The 19163-nt window shown below is 38.5% G+C and overlaps 1 protein-coding gene across 5 annotated transcripts in view; it reads right to left on the bottom strand.

Moving 5' to 3' along the window:
* TFB1M (transcription factor B1, mitochondrial) overlaps window positions 1-18874 on the bottom strand; it is a 62826-nt gene extending 43952 nt beyond the window's left edge. For all 5 annotated transcript variants that reach the window (XM_029223848.1, XM_029223847.1, XM_029223846.1 and 2 more), the window contains exons 1-4: window positions 18693-18874; window positions 15851-16002; window positions 2044-2152; window positions 552-703 (exon numbers count right to left, since the gene is read on the bottom strand). In XM_029223848.1, coding sequence (XP_029079681.1) covers window positions 552-703; window positions 2044-2152; window positions 15851-16002; window positions 18693-18825 — 546 coding nt within the window. In that variant the 5' untranslated portion in view covers window positions 18826-18874. The remainder of the gene's footprint in view (window positions 1-551; window positions 704-2043; window positions 2153-15850; window positions 16003-18692) is intronic.
* Window positions 18875-19163: the final 289 nt, after the last annotated feature.

Raw genomic sequence — 19163 nt, forward strand, 5'->3', positions numbered from 1 at the left:
AACTAAAGTATATTAATTCTACAGATAAGAATCTATGCGATAAACTATGCAGGGAATAATAATTCGCAAACTCATGGTATAGATTATCTTGGTAGCAGGTGGGGGACAGGAGATGTAATCAGAATGAGGTATAGAAGAGGGTGTCAAAGATGTTTATAATTTAATTATTAACTTGACTTGGGTGGTAGAGATTCATATGTTCTTTCTATTAAGCCATACATACACAAAGCCATGCATATACATTATATACTCTTTTGTATTTATGTCATAATGACTTTTTTAAAAAATGCTTATAGTCTACAGATTCCCTCCTTAAACCTCTGCACTTCAAAAACTGCTGTCATCTGCTCTGAGGGTTTATTTTCTAGAGAGACAAACCTCGAACACTCCAGCCATGGGAATGCCTAGCAGGCTTATTAGCTGAATCAAAGTCTAGCTATTGAATAATAAGACATGCAGCCCCCTTCCCTTTCTCAACTCCAAATTATCACATTCTTTTTATCTGGTAATTTGATCACATGATAAAATAGCCAGAAAAAGTTAAAACTTACCTCTGCCACTTCCTTTTGAAAAGTCAAAGTCATCTGGGTTCTGCCATAAGCAAAAGGTCCATTTCTATGAGAAACGTTTTCAAGCCATTTGATAATCAGTGGAGTTGATACACTAAAAGGCAGATTTCCAATAATATGTACATTTGGAGGATCTGTTTGGCATAAGAAAAAAAACTTGGAATGATTATTTCATCAATATATTCTGAATACAATTTTAGCTAAGAGTAAAATCAAACTGGATATTAACAGCATCAAACAAAAATATACAAAAAGATATGGCTGAGTATTTTCCAGTCCATTTATTCTTCAGAAGCCATGTTTTCTCACAATCCGCTTTGAATTATCAAGGGAAAAAAATCCTACCTAATTACTATTCAGTCAGTCAAAGTCTTCAGGTTTTGGCTTAGGAAAAATATGAAAAAGAACTGGTTTGAGGGAAAGGATCATTTGCTTTGGACATGATGAGGTCAAAGTTCCTATGGGGCACCCAGATGAAGCTGTCAGATACCTAGGCAGGGGATACAGGCTGGACATGAAGATTAAGTGTGTGCAGTATATACATGGTAAGTGAAACCACAGGGGAGGAGTAATCCAGGCAAACCTGCTGCATGGGAACAGCAGATTCCACCCCTTCCCCCCAGCTCAGAAACAACATGTAAGATGTGGCTGATAAAATAACCACCAGCAAAGAATACTTAGAGAAAGCTCCCAACAATGTAAAAGGAGGAATAGGAGCGCCTGGTATCGGGAAGACAGGAGCAGAGAAATAGTCTAGAAGAGAGTAACAGTCAGATTAATGCCAGGGAACTTGAGATGGATTGAAGCAGGCAGTTAGGTCGGTTGTCACTGTGTCTGTGACGGGCTGGGCAGGCAGAAACCTGAAGGCTGGTGCCGAGAAGAGGACAGTGGGAGCCTGGCGTGCAGCGGCCAGAGACAAGGGGGGCAGCCGTGGGGGCATGCCAGAATCGCTCCTCCAGGTGTTCTGAGGGGTTTTATGGGCAAGAAACACACCCCATTTATCTATGTATTCCAAGGAGCTGGCACATAGCAGGTACCCAGTAAACACTGTCTGTGAATGAAGAGCACCTTGGTTAGGCATTGAATGTGAAAGACAATGGAAATAAAGTTAGAAAGGTGTGGGTACAGCTTGGTTCACTAAAACACTTCTTTTTTCACCACTTGGAAAAAGTAACACTTTATAGTTCATTCCATCCTTATATGGTATCATAAAAATAGAAAGTTTATTTGAACAGAACCCAAAATATCTGAAAAATATGGGGTAAATAAATTAGAATTATAAAATCAAATTACTTTATCTTACTTTGGAACAAAGTGGAAAAGCAGAAAAAAATTGCATTGCGCATTACCTAATTCTATTCATTTAATTTTTAATATATATAATAAACATTTATAATGTATAATAAATAACATAAATATTTGTGATCTAAATAATTACAAAAGAAAATAAGAAAACCAACCCAAAGTCACTTACCATCCTCCCACTGTCTTTTGAGACTTTCTGGAAAAGCATTTTCTATCTTAAATGTCAAGACATCTCCATGGACAATTCTCAGTTTTCCAGGTGCTGCATCAGAAAGCATCTAGTTTACAAAAAGGTCAATAAAATGAGCTCATACACTTTGGAGAAGAGTAGAACTAATTTTTTTCTTCAAGTCTGTGCCTCGTTAAATAAATCTGAAAAGCCAGACTAAGAATGATCATTAATGAACTAATAGCATGCTGTGTCCACTGCAACAGGCAACTGTGGTGTTTGACTTTCAACACATAAGAATGACTGGGGATAGTGGCAGATACTAGTATAACAATAGCTTATAACATCACAAATAATACATTATCTTAATTCTGACCCGCAGAATGACTTGTATTTCTGTACAGATTTAGCAAAAACTCAACTCTTACCTGTCTTTTTAAATTACAGACTAAGCAGTCTCCCAAGGCAACAGAAATAAAACCAAAAATAAACAAATGGGACCTAATCAAACTTACAAGCTTTTGCACAGCAGAGGAAACCATAAACGATACAACCTACAGAATGGGAGAAAATATTTGCAAACGATGTGACCCATAAGGGCTTAATTTCCAAAATATACAAACAGCTCATACAACTCAACAACAACAAAAAAACCCAATCAAAAAATGGGCAGAAGACCTAAACAGACATTTCTCCAAAGAACACATACAGATGGCCAATAGGCACATGAAAGGATGCTCAACACTGCTCATCATTAGAGAAATGCAAATCAAAACTGCAAGGAGGTGTCACCTCACACCGGTCAGAATGGCCATCATCAAAAAGTCTACAAATAACAAACGCTGGAGAGGGTGTAGAGAAAAGGGAACCCTCCTACACTGTTGGTGGGAATGTAAGTTGGTGTAGTCACTGTGGAAAACAGTACGGAGGTTCCTTAGAAAACTAAAAATAGAATTACCATATGACCCAGCAATCCCACTCCTGAGCATATATTCAGACAAAACTATAATTCAAAAAGATACATGCACCCTAATGTTCATAGTGGCACTACTCACAATAGTCAAGACATGGAAACAACCTAAATGTCCATCGACAGATGAATGGATAAAGAAGATGTGGTACATATATACAATGGAATACTATACTCAGCCACAAAAAAGAACGAAATAATGCCATTTGCAGCAACACTGATGCAACTAGAGATTATCATACTAAGTGAAGTCAGAAAGAAAAAGACAAATAGCATATGATAACACATGTAGAATCTAAAATATGACACAAATGAACCTATCTTGAAACAAACAGAATCACGGACATAGAGAACAGACTGGTGGTTGCCAAGGGAGGAAGTGGGAGTGGGGAATGGAAGCACTGAGAGTTTGGGGTTAGCAGATTCAAGCTATTATACGTAGGATGGATAAACACCAAGGTCCTACTGTGTAGCACAGGGAACTATATTCAATATCCTATGATAAACCATAATGGAAAATAATATAAAATAAGAACGTATATGTATGTATAACCGAATCAGTTTGCCGTACAACAGACATTAACACAACATTGTAAGCCAACTATACTTCAATTAAAAATTATTGATAAAAAATAAATTAGAGACTAAGGACATTATAATGAAATACTGAGAATTAATTAGGAGCAAATCATAGGAGAGATGGACTTAATTCAACTAAATCTTTGTAGCCTAAATATATACAAAGGATTCTACATATTACCAAGATCTTTAACTTAATCGACGACTAGAGTCAAACAAGCAGAAAGTCATGTGTTGTCGCCAAGCTGTACGTGACAGAGTCTGAATCACTTCCTTGACCAGAGTACCCCTAAAGTACTTCTGATCCACAGGCACTTGCAACCTAATGAATTACCCTGTATGGGTTTTGTTTTTTTTTTGTGTGTGGTACGCGGGCCTCTTACTGTTGTGGCCTCTCCCCTTGCGGAGCACAGGCTCCGGACGCGCAGGCTCAGCGGCCACGGCTCACGGGCCCAGCCGCTCCATGGCATGTGGGATCTTCCCGGACCGGGGCACGAGCCCGTGTCCCCTGCATCGGCAGGCGGACTCTCAACCACTGCGCCACCAGGGAAGCCCACCCTGCATGTTTTAACAAAAGCTACCTCCCAGCCTATTTCTACCTTCCACTATTTGCTTTCCTTCCTCTTCCTTCAGTTTTTCTGAGTAAAAAAGAAAAATAAATAAAGGAAAAACGTACTCTTTCCTTAATCTTCTTTTTTTTTTTTCCTCCATCTCATCCATCTTCGCATCACATCTTAAGAAATGCTCTTACAATACTGAAGTGCTGGCACCTAACTAAAAAGAGCCTTACAGCTAAGCCATCTATAAATTTGCATTGTGTTAAGTGCCCTGGACCCAACAAAAAACTTGATTCTTTAAGTCCTTAGTTAAAAAACAAACAACAACAAAAAAAACAGATGCAATCCCTGAGCTTATAAAGCTCAACATGCAGGAGTGACTAAAATCAATGAAAATAAACACATCTAAAGTAGGTTACAAAGGAAGAGGTAACCCTCTACCCACATTAGATCTCAGCTCACGGAGCTCAGAGAACCTTGGCTCCAATTCAAGGAACTTTTGCCCTGAGCATCCCTTGGACCTTCTTCTCTAGCTCAATTAAAGCTAACTAATTCTCCTAACTCTCCTCTTCATTAACTGAGGCAACCGAGGATGGATGAAAGCACCACCACAGAAGCCAGAGAGGAGACATGCACCAGGGCACCCAGTTGTAGATCACTTACACCTTTGGGGCAGCAATGTGCCTTGCACATGCTTCTTTAGAGCACTGTGTATTACAATTATGTATACTTAAGTTTCTTTTCCCTGCAACAACAGCGGTCCCTAAAGGGCACCTGTTTCTTATCTACCTTAATACCCCCTACAGCTGCAATAGTACGTAGTAGTGCTTCATATATATTTGATAAGTGAATGAATAAGTGAATGCTCAAATGGCATTCAGTTTTCTGTGAAGCTGGAATACTCCTCTCCTAGCCTGTTGAGATTTGGGGCTCCCAAAATTTGTAGGGTCCAGAAACCTGCAAAGATTTATTTCACTGATAAATCAACTAGAAGTTGAGAAATGCACAGCTGAAATGCATATACTAATTAGGGGCTAAACATTTTAAGTCTGGGGATCATCTGCCTTGATACATTTAGCCATGGTAGTGCAGCAAAAATAACTGCGTATCTCTGATACTAATGTACTTATGGATTATTTTAAGTTACCATGATTTGCTAAAACTTAATCTGATGAGTTCCAGACAATTAATCTTAGAAAATAACCTCAATATACCATAAAAATAGAAAAGGAGACAGCTCTCTATGGGACAGGTTCTTACTGTATAAAAACTGTGTATTTAATGATAGCATTTACCATCAATGAAGAACTTAAAATTTTTTTCTATAATTATGCTTCACATAATTAAAATAAATAAGCATACCAAAAACGAAGAGGCAGAACTAAAAGCTTATGTTTCACATGTCAATATATAGAAAGTAATGAAGTAATCAGTAATTAAGATTAAAACAATGTAAATTTGGCTTTTTGGCATTAATTTACATGCTCTGATAACCAAGTTGGAGATGTTAATTTTTTCCACCTTGACACACACAGCTGCATACCAGAAACCTGATATAATACACATTCACCTTCCTTTTCTAAGTTTAAAGTTGCTTTTTTTTTTTGGATTCCCCTTCAGGCTTAAGTGTCAGTCTGTGAAACAGCAGGTCGTCCTGTTCTTTAAAAGGTCTACCTTTTCCAGGACCACTCTGTAGCTTAATCTTCCCCTTTCCCACTCCCCACTGCAGAAGGAATAAATGCTGGTGTTCAGTTTTATGGCAAGGCCCTGAAGCAATTATGGAGGCCAAAAAAAAGAAAATGCTATACAAACTGAAACGACAGTATGATTACAGACAGCAGCCATTTCAACACCTGATGATATTCAGCAGTGACACAGAAAGACCTTCTAACTAACCACTAATAGAGGAAAATGTTTTCATCATCGTCATGATGTTTGGGGAATGACGAAGGGGTGGGAAAGATCACTATTACAACCCCTCAAGAATAACACTTCAAAACATTGGAGGTGTTGCCTCATAATGTGCTCAAAGGCACAGCTATGAATGCACACACTTGATTACAGCCAAATGGGTATTTATTTATACAGACACTCAAATTATTCTATCATTTTTATTTTAGTTTCCAATCCTATATTCTTCCAAAATGAGGCATGAGAAAGCTTTGAGTAAAAAATATTCATTAAATAAGGCTGTAAAAGAAGAAAGAAAGCCAAACCACGATAGCAGAAACATGCATGTAAATCGTGAGAGCTTTACATCGTAACAATCCTGGAGATGTTAGATCTCACAGCTGACATACTGAATTATATCATTTTCACTCAGTATTGGAAGTAATTATACCCAGTTTCCAAGAGATCATGTGTTTTTCTGGTATTAAGTTTTGTAAAGGGTACAAGGAACAAACAGAGAATGCCTTTAATAAAAGTGAGAAAACAAATGCAAAAGTATTCTTCACATGGTCACCTAAAAATCTCTCTCCTCTAACAAGTCACGGTCTTAGTGAATGCTTTCTGTGGGGGGCAAGTAGCTATGGTCTAACTAGATAGTTTGCTGGTGATCTAATTTGATGAGGAAAGAACTTATACCCAATTATAAGGTACTTATGCCCAATTACCAATTCCTTGAGAAAAACTGTATCAAATAGCCATTTTGTATGTTTTATGCCACCTTCTCATGGTGAGGGGCTCATGGCAGCCAACACTGTACAGTGGGCTAAAGATTAATTACCCAGCCCAGTGATACTACCTTCCTTCTAACTCGCCACAAAGTAGGAACCCAAACACTGTTGAAATAAGGGCTGGACAAAACTGTTAGGCAAACTATATGATAATGAACCTACAGTATGAAACACAATAGGTGAAAAAAAGTTTTTTTTATTATACAGAACACAGAGAAAAGACTAATGCTATTATTCAAAAGGAATTTAAGATAATGTTACAAATGACTTTTCTAAGGGTGAAGATTACAGCATGATTTCAAAAAGTCAGCCTGCTTTGCTTTTTAAACAGGACCAGAACATGTACAGTAGAAACTCTACTCAGACTCATCAAGGAATTAGATGTTTGATTTAATAAATTTTCTATTCAACCAATGTAACTCCTTTAGGTGTTAACATTTCTTCAACAGAAACATACAGGTGGAAATCTTTCTAAACTGTATTGCACAATTCTCTTCCTACCCCACGAACAATGCACCTGATTTCACCCTTTTCTTGATGACTTGGGTCACTGTTGCCTGTAGAGCAAAGGCCTCAATGGTTATGATCCCTTAGTGCTGTGCTTTCTTTCAGTTTTATATTTGCTTTTTATAGCTTTTCTGCCACAGTAATAATTGTTACTTCTTGCTCTTGTCAGTGGGTCTGCTTCTAGCATTGATCTCTGTACTTACGACTTACAGTGGACTAGGAAAGCACTTTGGCTGTAAGTCACCTTTTGCTAATTGGTTGAGTGCTGTCTATGTTATGATTAACTACGGTTATAGCTATATCAAAGTAACTTACATGTGTAAAGTATGTAATTATCACAACAGAAAGTCCTCCTTATTTAAAATTTGCTAGCGACGAAAGAATTTCAAAATTCTACTACCTCTGATTAAAAACAGCTCCTTTTGTCAGGATGACTAGATTACTTTATATGTCCCTTTACAAGACGACAGGGAAGGAGAATAATTATAATAGCAACCGTTTATTGACTACTGGCAATAGGCCTGGCTCTTTACATAAATTTCTATCTATCCTTGTAATAACCACAAAAGATAACTATCATTCCCATGCTGCAGATGAGAAAGCTGAAGCTACAAAAGATTCAAAGGCAAGCTCAGGGTCACAAAGCTAGTGAGTGACATATATGATATTGGAACATCAGCCTATTTGATTCTCAGTGCCATGAACTCTCTACTTTGCCTATCAAGAAGTAATCACTCTATTTACCTACTATAAAATCCCAGAGGTAATACTAACAATAATCAATGCCTTACTATCTCCAAAATTCCATGAAACAAACACATAACTTAACGGTTAGGAAGACTCCTAGAGCTTCTTACTCTGGTCGAGATGAAATACAGGAGACCAGATACATTCTTTTGCCTTAAATGAGAAACGGACAAAATAGTTGAGGCAATATTCAGACACTGGACAACAGGAAGTGCAGGAAAACCTGCAGATCCAAGGAGCTCTCACTGCCCCACGTGCAAGACACATGAAGAAAATGACACCAAGGCACATCATGATGAAAATGCTCAAAACCAGTGATAAAGAAAAAAATCTTAAAAACAGCCAGAGAAAAAAGACAGAAGCAAAGATAAGAATGACAGCAGGGCTTCCCTGGTGACACAGTGGGTGAGAGTCCGCCTGCCGATGCAGGGGACACGGGTTCGTGCCCCGGTCCGGGAAGATCCCACATGCCGCGGAGTGGCTGGGCCCGTGAGCCATGGCCGCTGAGCCTGCGCGTCCGGAGCCTGTGCTCCACAACGGGAGAGGCCACAACAGTGAGAGGCCCGCGAACCACAAAAAAAAAAAAAAAAAGAAAAAAAGATCTTGAGATGGGGAAATAAGCCTAAATTATCCAAGTGGGCCCAATGTAATCACAAAGGTGATGAGAGGCAGGAGGATTAGAGGCAATAGTAGAGATGTAGAAGCGAGAGGTACATGAACTAATGATGGCAGGTGGCCTCTAGAAGCTGAAAAAGGCAAGGAAACATTCTCCCTTGAAGCCTCCAGCAGAATACAGCCCTGCTGACCTTGCTTTTAGACTTCTGACACCCAGAACTGTAAGAGAAAAATTTGTCACTTTAAGCTACTGAATTTGTGGTAATTTGTTACAGCAACAATAGAAAACTAATACATAAGGCAGAGATGGCCAGAGTGGTGGGAAAAATGCAAGATCCACTACACACTTGCCTCTGAGAAACACACTTAAAATATAAAAACAGAAATAGGTAAAAAGCGTGGAAAAGATATACCATTCTAACACTAATCAAAAGAAAGACGGAATGGCTATATTAATATCAGACAATGTAGATTTCAGAGGAAAGAATATCACCAGGGATCAGGAAGTTCATTTCAAAATGATAAAGAAGCCAATCCATAACAAAGATATAACAATCCTAAATGTTTATGCACCTAAAAACGGTGTTTAAAAATAGGTGAAACAAAGACTGATAGGACTGCAAGGAGAGACAGACAAATCTGCAATTAGAGTACAAGATTCCAATACCTTTCTCTCAATAAATGATTGAACAAGTAGACAGAAAATCACTAAGGAGACAGAAGACTTGAGTAATGCCAACTGACCTAATTGAAATTTATGCTGCATCCAACAAGAGCAGAATGCATATTCTTTTCAAGAAACGTTTACCAAGACAGATCATATTCCACATGCCATGAACAAGTCTGAATCAATAAAAAATGATTCGACTCATGCAAAGTATGTTCTCTGATTTACAATGAAATTAAACTAGAATAACAGAAAGAGGTCTGAAAAGCCCCCAAATTTGCAAACTAAATGATACACTTCTAAATAATCCACAAGTCAAATAAGAAACTATAAGGGAAATCTGAGCTAAAGTCTTTCTTTAATATCTCAAAAAATATTAAGAAGAAAAAGGAAATTAGAAAGTATTCTGAATGCAATGAAAATGAAAACAACACATCAAAATTTGTGGGATTCTCCTACAGGTGTACTGAGAGGGAAATTTATTGTACTAACACCTATAAGAAAATAAGAAAGGCTTCAAATCAATGACTTTAGTTTCCACCTTAAACTATAGAAAGAACAAATTAAACCCAAAGCAAGAGGAACAAAAATTTCAGAGCAGAAATCTATGAAATAAGAAAATAGAGAAAACCCAGTGATTCCAGAGCTGTTTTTGTTTAAGATCAATAAAGTTGACTACTCTGTAGCCAGACTGATCAGTAAAGAGAGATATGCTAATTACCAACATCAGGAATGAGAGAGGTGACATCATTACAGATTCTACAGATGGTTTATTTACCATTAGAAAAATCAATATAATTTGCTATGTTAAAAAAGAAAACCATACGATTATCTCAAAAACTCAGAAAAAGTATTCTTGCAAATCCAATATCCATTCATTATTTAAAACAAACTTCTCAGCAAACTAGGAACAGAAGGGACCTTCTTCAGCCGGAAAAAGGAGATCCAGGAAAAACCTACAACTAACATCATACTCAATGGTTAAGAGTCTGAATGCTTTTCCCCTAAGACCCGAGAAAGACAAGGATGTTCACTCCTACCACTTCTGTTAAACACTGTACTGTAGGTCTTAGTGCAAGATGAAGAAAAACAGTGACAAATAGATTGGAATGGAGGAGGTGAAACTGTCTTTATTTGCAGATGAAATATTAATATATGCAGACAATACTAAGGAAATCTACAAAACAGCTACTAATAAGTGAGTATAGCAAGGTTGTAGGAATACAAAGTCAATATCTAAAAAAAAAATGGTATTTCTACATAGTAACAACAAACAACTTTGAGTTAAAATTAAAAACCAATACCATGTACAACAGTATCAAAGAATATGAAATAGTTAAGGGTAAATCTGACAAAAGGTGTGCAAGACTTGTCTACTAAGAACTATAAAACATGGCCATGAGAAATTAGAGAAAACCTAATAAATGGGGCAATATGTCACGTTCATGCATCAGAAGACGATACTATTAAGATGCCAGTTCTCCCTAAAGTGATCTACAGTTTTAATCCAATCGCAATCACGTGAGGCTATTTTTTTTCAAAGTGGAAATTGCCAATATGATTTTAAAACTATTTGGAAATGCAAAGGATCTAGGATAGCAAAAACAATTTTGAAAAAGAAGAACAAGGTTGGAAGACTTACATGACCTGCTCTCAAGTCTTACTATAAAGCTACAGTAATCAACACAGATTGGTATTGGTGAAAAGACAGACCTATAGATCAATAAAACAGAATTGGAAGTCCAGATATGGACCAACACACGTAAAGCTAATTGATTCTTGACAACAGTAACAAGGCAACTCAATGAGGAAAAGATAATATTCTCAACAAATGGTGCAAAAAAAAAAAATCTTTACCCTTACATCACAATATATACAAAAGTTAACTCAAAATGTGTCATAGGCAAACATGTAGAAGTTAAAACTATGAAACTTCTAGAAGTCAGGAGAAATTCTTAGTTTGGGTTTTGGCTTTTTTTTTTTTTAATTTCTCAAAGTACTGTGACTCTGAAACATGCATTAAAATTAAGTGCTAAAATCTCATGCACTTATATGGGGTAAGGTGGAAGCAAATTATATTGACTCCATTTTGAGAATTTAGAGTTAGAATGATCTCGCTAAGATTAGTGTCTAAGGTTTCCTTACTGAAAATATTTTAGAGATACCTTCATAATTTTTCTGCTCATTGTAAGGAACTAATATTACCTAGTGATTCATAGGGATTTATTGTAATATTTTACTCCAAACTGTGTATTTGTAGGTTTTCAAGGTTCATGTTCCTCTCATTGTGCAAAAAGAAGATCAAAGTGAGACTTCTGCCTTTCACTGTTATTTTTGTTTTGTCGTGGAATGTTTAGAACAAGAGGAGAGCAAGTTCTGGCAGAGTTTATAATTTGGCTCACCTGGAGCAAACCAACGAGAAGGCCCTCTAACTACCAAATTAAGGTCTCTACTTAATCAACACTTGGAAAATTGGAGAGGGATTTTATTTTTCTCCTTCCCATTTACAATCATCCCTTGGTATCTGCAGGGGATTGGTTCTAGGACCTGCTGAGAATACCTAAATTCAGATACTCAAGTCCCATAATCAGCCCTCTGTACCTGTTCAACCTCAAATTCAACTAACCTTGGATCGTGTAGTACTGCATGTATTTACTGAAAAAAACAGTCTGTGTGTAAGTGGACCACTGCAGTTCAAATCCGTGTTGTTCTAGGGTCAACTGAACTTTGAAAACCACTGGATCTTATGTTGCTTATGATTCTAAGAATTTGTACATTATTCAGGAAATAAGCTTTCAACTCAATTAGCACTCAACTTTTAAAAAACTGAGATACAATTAACATATAACATTATGTTAGTTTCCGGGGCACAACATAATGATTAGATATATGTGTACACTGTGAAACTATCACCACACACAAACTTTTCTTCTTGTGATGAGCACTTTTTTTTTTTTTTTGATGAGCACTTTTAAGATTCATTCTCTTAGCAACTTTAACATATACAGTACAGTATTAACTGTAGTCAGCATGCTCTACATTACATCCCCAGGACTTAAAACTGGAAGTTTGTACCTTTTGACTAACTTCACCCAGTTCACCCAAGCCCAACCCCCAGCCTCTAGCAGTCACCAATCTGTACTCTGCATCTAGGAGTTCACTTTTGTTTTGTTGTTGTTGTTTTTTTAAGATTCCACATCCAGATAAAACATCCAAAAGAAAATGTAGGAGAAATTCTTAGTTTTGGCCAATTATTTTAAAACTAAGGTGTAAAAAGCATCAAATTAAAAAAAAATTGATAAACTCTACATGATAAAAACTAAGTTTTATGCACAATCACAAGAAAATGCAACCACAGTAGGAGAGAAAGAAACTCCACATGTCCAATACTAGTTTGATGAGTTGGAGAAAGTCCCAATGTTTCCACAGCACTGGGGATTTTCCAGTGCTCCAAAGGAATAACATTACTTTTCTCCTATACCTCTTTCCAGATTAGCAGTCTCATGAACAATCCTTAATTACCAAAAGTGCCCAAGGCATGGGGATGATAATTTAATTGATTACTTATAACAAAAATTGTATTGAGGGCTTCCCTGGTGGCGCAGTGGTTGAGAATCTGCCTGCTAATGCAGGGGACACGGGTTCGAGCCCTGGTCTGGGAGGATCCCACATGCCGCGGAGCAACTAGGCCCGTGAGCCACAACTACTGAGCCTGCGCGTCTGGAGCCTGTGCTCCGCAACAAGAGAGGCTGTGATAGTGAGAGGCCCGCACACCGCGATGAAGAGTGGCCCCCGCTTGCCACAACCAGAGAAAGCCCTCGCACAGAAACGAAGACCCAACACAGCAAAAATAAATTAATAAACTCATACCCCCAACATCTTCTTTAAAAAAAAAAAATTGTATTGAGTGCCAAGATAAGGCATTCATTTAATCCATAGCAATACTATGAGCAAACCAAGGCACAGAGCGATAGTTACCTGCCCAAAGTCATATAAATAGTAAACGGTAGAGCCTGAAGTCAAACACAAGCCATTTGATGCTAACAGTCTGTTCTTCGCTACAAACTCAGACTATAATGCTTCCACGTATTAGACGTGTTTTCTTACATTACAACATGCTGATGGTGAAACCTACGTTATCACTATGTTCTTTCCCTTAGGCTGCCTCGTGATAATATTTTAAGAATTGAATTAAGCTACAAATGACATACTTTCAGCTAGCAGACATCTTATAAATTATTACAATTTCTTTAAAAAGTAATTCTATTAGCTTAGATATCACTAAAATGGAATCCTTAAAATAGATCACTCTCCTTCTGCCTTCACTGAGTTTTATGATTAATTTAGTACCTCTAAAAGAAAGTGGTTTTACATATTGAAACATTCTTTACAGGAAAAAGAAGTCTATTTGATATATTTTAGTACCCAACATTTCTTCTTAACGTAAATTCCTTTCCTGCATATAAGACACTAAAAATTAATTTTGCCTCTTCTACAGAAACAAAAAAGAAGTCAAATACACATTTCTTGCACAGTAATTTACCTTGAAATCAACCTTCATGGTTAGGGAAAAAAGCACAAAACTCTTTTGATAATCAATGCTACACAATTATTCACTTTCACCATTAAATAACACATTTAATCAGCTAATTAGATAGATCCCTACAAAGACAGAGCAACATTTATTTATCTCCCACATGAGACACTACTGAACACCTGCTATGTGCCAGGCACTCTTACATGTCAGGGAACAAACCAAACAAAAATCTCTACCCTCATGACGCTTACATTCCACGAGGTGAGAAAACAAAGAACATATAGTGTGTTAGACGATAATAAATCTCACGAGACAAATAAAACAAGGCAGAGGTTAGGAATGCAGGAACTTGCGTAGGCGGTGGGGGTGGGCAGGTGAGAAGAGTACAGTTGTGTTTTAGTCTGTCTTCAAAGATCTTTAGTTGAGATCAGAGAGGAGAATATATAAATTAAGCTGGCGATGAGAAATGTGATTCACCTCCCTGCCTAATGAGAAAGAACTACACATAAGAGAGGGTGAGATTTAGGGTTAAGATGTCCCTTTAAGGGGAAAAAGGTCAGATTAGTCTTCTTCTCTATGCCCACAAAAGGGTTAGATAAATAAACCTGCAGGGAATTACATAGTGTTATTCAGTTTCTTTTTATCACCTTATGCTCTCGCCAAAAATAACAATATCATCACTTCTACCTCCCACTGATACACCGCTCTTTCCTCAAATAAAGTTATAAATCTGAAACCAATTCTATGAATAAAGGCTGGCAAAATTAGATGAAACTAAATACATAATTGTTTAAAGCATAAAAACTAGAAATAGCAAAATAATGAGAAAAAAATCACTAGGTTTCTAAAAACATTCAGAGGCATGAACACAAAGCCCTAGATTTTCAAACAAAATTTTTCTAACTGTTCCAGCAGAAATTAAACATTTATCCATTAATTCATACAAAAGTATCAGAACGTCCTAATTTTAAACCAATTTGTCCTCTGGTATGAAAGTAACAATGTAGATAATTTTATTATTCTGCTGGACTCGCCTAATAAATTGCTACTCATATGAACTAAAGGCTAAGGGCTCTTTTACAGTTTCAGAATTGCAGAGGAATCAAACAAAGACTCTTTTAAGTGCATTAAGTGCCCCCCATGAAGAATTCCCTTTACAAGATCCCTGATATAATGTTCCACTGTTTGCCACTGTTTCAAAAATATAAGTCCCTCCTCATTTTAAATCCACGTCTGCCTCCCTCAGTTCTTACCTGTTTTAGTTCCCTTCTAGAGAAAACCAAAACAAGCTGATCCTCCCCCACCACAACCTCTCATAGGCAGCTGTCAATCCCCTCACTCAAGGTTTCTCTTCTCCTGTTGAAACACACCCAATTCCTTCAAATATTTCCCATATGACATCACCTACTGTTTTAGATGCATGTATCATTTCATTTAAACCTCATCTTAACTCTACATGTACAATGGTACAACTTAATTTCTTCACTTAAAAAATCCTTATACAAATGCCTAAGTTTAACAATTAGTCTCTCTCAATGAGGCATACGTCTTCATCTTTTGCTTGTAGACATGATTTTCTGAATTTAAATGAGGTTCTCAGAAGTCAGTATTGGCATTACTTAGTTTTACTTATTTTTGAAAGAATGGGCCATGACATGCACAGCTATTAGTAGATTAAAAAAAGGTCACACAAGGCAATTAGTTTGTTTAGTATCAATGCATAAAGCAGGTTTATTCAAGCTGTGGCCAACAGTTCATGTGGGCATGCTGGCTAGAAATGCAGATTCCTATACCACTGCAGACTATGGAATCAATCTCTGGAACGAAGCCTGGAGAGCTGCACTTTGAGGAGCAAACTACAGAATCCTTGGATACCCTGGGATTTAAGAAGCGTTGTTTGAAGATTTATATTGAGTTTTTGCCTCCTAAAAAAGACACCAAATATCTCACCTGTAATCCAGGAATAAATCGAACATCCTTTTCAACCACCAGAAGTTCAGCAACACCGGCATTGAGAATGGATCTTGTGATTCCCCCAGGCCCAGGGCCCACTTCATAAACATAAGCATTTGTCAGACTGCCAGCTTTCCTTACAATTTTATCTAGAGAAAAGGAAGTTTCAGTCGATTACCTTGGCAAATTTCAACATATGGAATTTAAAAAGAAAAATAATCTACACAAATTCTTATCAGCAATTACTCAATCAACTAATCTTTTATATATAATATATAGAATATTCATCCGATTATTTAACGCTCAACCTAAACCAACATATAGTGGCCATTCAACATTCTACCATAAAACTGGTGAATTGTACCAAACCCTTAATAAAAATAAGATTACCATAACAAATTTCCTTAATGTAAATTTAGCCGACATGGTCTTTTCTACCCGTTCCTCTGCCAAACCAATCAATTCCTACGAAGAACTGCCTGGAAAAGCACGCACCACTTCTCTACAGCTGTTGAACGCTGAATATCTGAATAAGCAAGACGAGTTTCACACTCAGAATTTCCAGTGCTGCAAGTTAAAACTCCAGAAGCAGAAAGTGCTGGCAGTCTCTCTTTTTACTAGCAGGCATCTGGTTGGTGGTCAATAGGGCAATGGCAGCAAGTTCCTAGCTGAGAGGACTTGCAGAAACTTGGATTCTCGGTTATTTTCAGGAAAAAGTGACATTTAGCAGTGGAGGCTTTTTAAGCTTTGCAAACGTGCAAGTTGATATGAGAAAATTCATTTTTTAATTAATCGATCTAAGTAAGCAGACCTTAAGAAATCATGGAAAAGCAGATTACTGAGGATTCCCTGCAATCAACCATCACTTCTGGGAAAACAAACAGCAGACTGGTTTTATTGACTGAGATATTAAAATCCAAGCAATTGGGCTTCCTGGGATAGTGGAAATTTAGCCACTGAAAACATACCAGCACTCCATTGCATTGTTCACTACAGTCTCATTTTTGCTTCTATTATTGATAACCAACCCTTGTAGGCTTAGAGGCAAAAACAGGCTCTCAACCATCCAAAAATAGTTTTCTCTTTAATGGGCGCCAGGAGAAAACTTGCACCCACTGACCACCTATTTGTTACAGGTGCTTTACATGCTTTCTCACAGCAAATCCTTACAGCACATTAACTAAGAACTACTATCCCAGTTTAACTTCTCTACACTTCCTGGTTTCCTTGTTTATTATTTTATTTGGGTGAGGTCACCTAGAAAGCAAATGGAAGAGAAGGGACTCCAGCTCAGGTGTAAATCCTAAAGCCAATCCTTCCTCCACTAAAGACCAACACCTCTCCGAGGGAACAGAGAGTCTGCATTAAGCACAGGTATCGTGAATTTAATATTCTCATTTTTTTTTAAATGGAGAGCTATCACAGTAGGTAGGACAGTCGTTCCACCTTCAACTTTTCAGAAACATTCAAATACAAATGACTATCAGAGGCACTGTCAATTCACTACGCTTGGGTTTCCATCTTGCTCTGCTCACACCTGAGCTTCTCACCTCACACAAGTACCTTAATTTCCCTTCACTTTGGTTCCTATAGAAGAGGGAATAATAGTACCTAGATTCCAGAATTTATTCCTAAAGGTGAATAAAGACTCACATGAAAAAATGTACATGAAGGATTCTTTTGGAAATTTAAAGACCTGTATTTTCAGTCCTGAAAACGGTGCTCTATACCTAGAATGTGCCTAATGACTAGTAGAAAAGGTTGGTCCTGGTTTACTACCAGAAGCAAAGAATCTGAGAGGTGGGTAACCTTTTAATGCTCTTATAGTAGAGCTCTCCTCGAATTAAAAGATGAGAAAACTGAAACCACGTTAAGCTATTTTTACACAGTTATACTGCTACTGGCCTGTCCATACTGCTATTCTATGTCCAAAAGATAAAACATTCTATCCATGCTTTGTGGACTGTACTTCATTTAACAGAAGATGAACTTTCGGGGTGTGATTTACTGATCCTTTCAGTTTCTGAAGAGGGGCCAAACAGAATGAAATATCAAAACCTCAGAAACGTGAAGTAATCCAACCGTGAACTAGTCGACACATTTGATATACATCGTATTATTGAAGTCTCAGCTTTTAGAACGACCAACACTCAGAAACGGTGGTAGCGGTTAAACGAATATACAAGTTTTCCAAAATGTATCACACTCTGCGCTTCAAACAGGTGAATTTTTTGTACTTTAAATGTTACTTCAGGAGTGGGAATGTAAACTGACTAAAATGTAAGCTCCTTGGGGACAGGCTTCGCCTTGCTCACTCCCATATCCCATCTTCAGCTCTAGCACATAGGGGCTGGTTTAATCTAAAATCCTCGAGGATTAGACTCAACAGGTAAACGTTTAAATAACGAATCCCATGAAACTGACACTCTTCCGACACTGTCACTGATAAAATCCCTGGTCTAATTTAACTGCATAAAAAGCCAATCTAGTCAACACGTGCAGTGTATTTCGTATTGTTAACACACCGAGACTCGAATTCCAAAACCGCCTTTCAGGAAACGCGAACCCTTCTACGCCTAGTGTTTGCTCGGCGTCCGCACAACCTGCCTTCAAGAGCCCACGGCAAACGCCCCTGAGCAAACAACGCATTCCACCTCCCCTGGGCGGCGGGACTCCGGAGTTCTTTCAGTTCAAAGCGGCAGAAGGGCCTGACTTAAGTCCACTACACGCCTGTGCCTGTCCCCCGTCACCCGCCCGCAGGGTCCGCGCGACCCGCCCCCGACCCACGCCCCAGGGACGCGGGGGGAAGACATTCGGGGAACACTGATAAGCCATCCACCTGTCAGCCTCAAGTCCAAGAGAAAATTCTGGGATAGCTGCTTCACGGCTTGCAGTCTAAACAACTTAATGATTTCTCGAATCGTGGGTAACGGCGGGAGACGGAAAGTGCCGAGCGTCCTGGAGGCGGCCATGAGCCCCAGCCCCACCGAACAAGTCTCACGCAGGTCCTTCCCCGCGGTTCCTTAAGTGAAGGTGGGCGAAGAGCCGGGTAGAACTATGGCCCGCCTCCGGGTCTGCCTTATTGGTCAGACGTACCCCGCCGGAAGCGATGGGACGCGAACAGGAAGTCCAGGCGCACACATGGCGCATGCTCCCCGTCCGGTTAAGCGCGGTGAGGTCTGGGTACACGCTGGTTTCCGCACGTGAGGGCGGGGGAGGCGTCTACGGCGCCGGGCCTCTAGTGGTTGGGCGGTGGCCGGAGCGGCCCGGGGCGGGGGCGGGGCGAGGCGGGGCCTGGGCAGGAACGGGG

This window comes from Monodon monoceros, unplaced genomic scaffold (genome assembly GCF_005190385.1).
Source record: "Monodon monoceros isolate NGI ecotype Baffin Bay Population unplaced genomic scaffold, NGI_Narwhal_1 Super_Scaffold_15, whole genome shotgun sequence".
NCBI classification, from domain to species: domain Eukaryota; kingdom Metazoa; phylum Chordata; class Mammalia; order Artiodactyla; family Monodontidae; genus Monodon; species Monodon monoceros.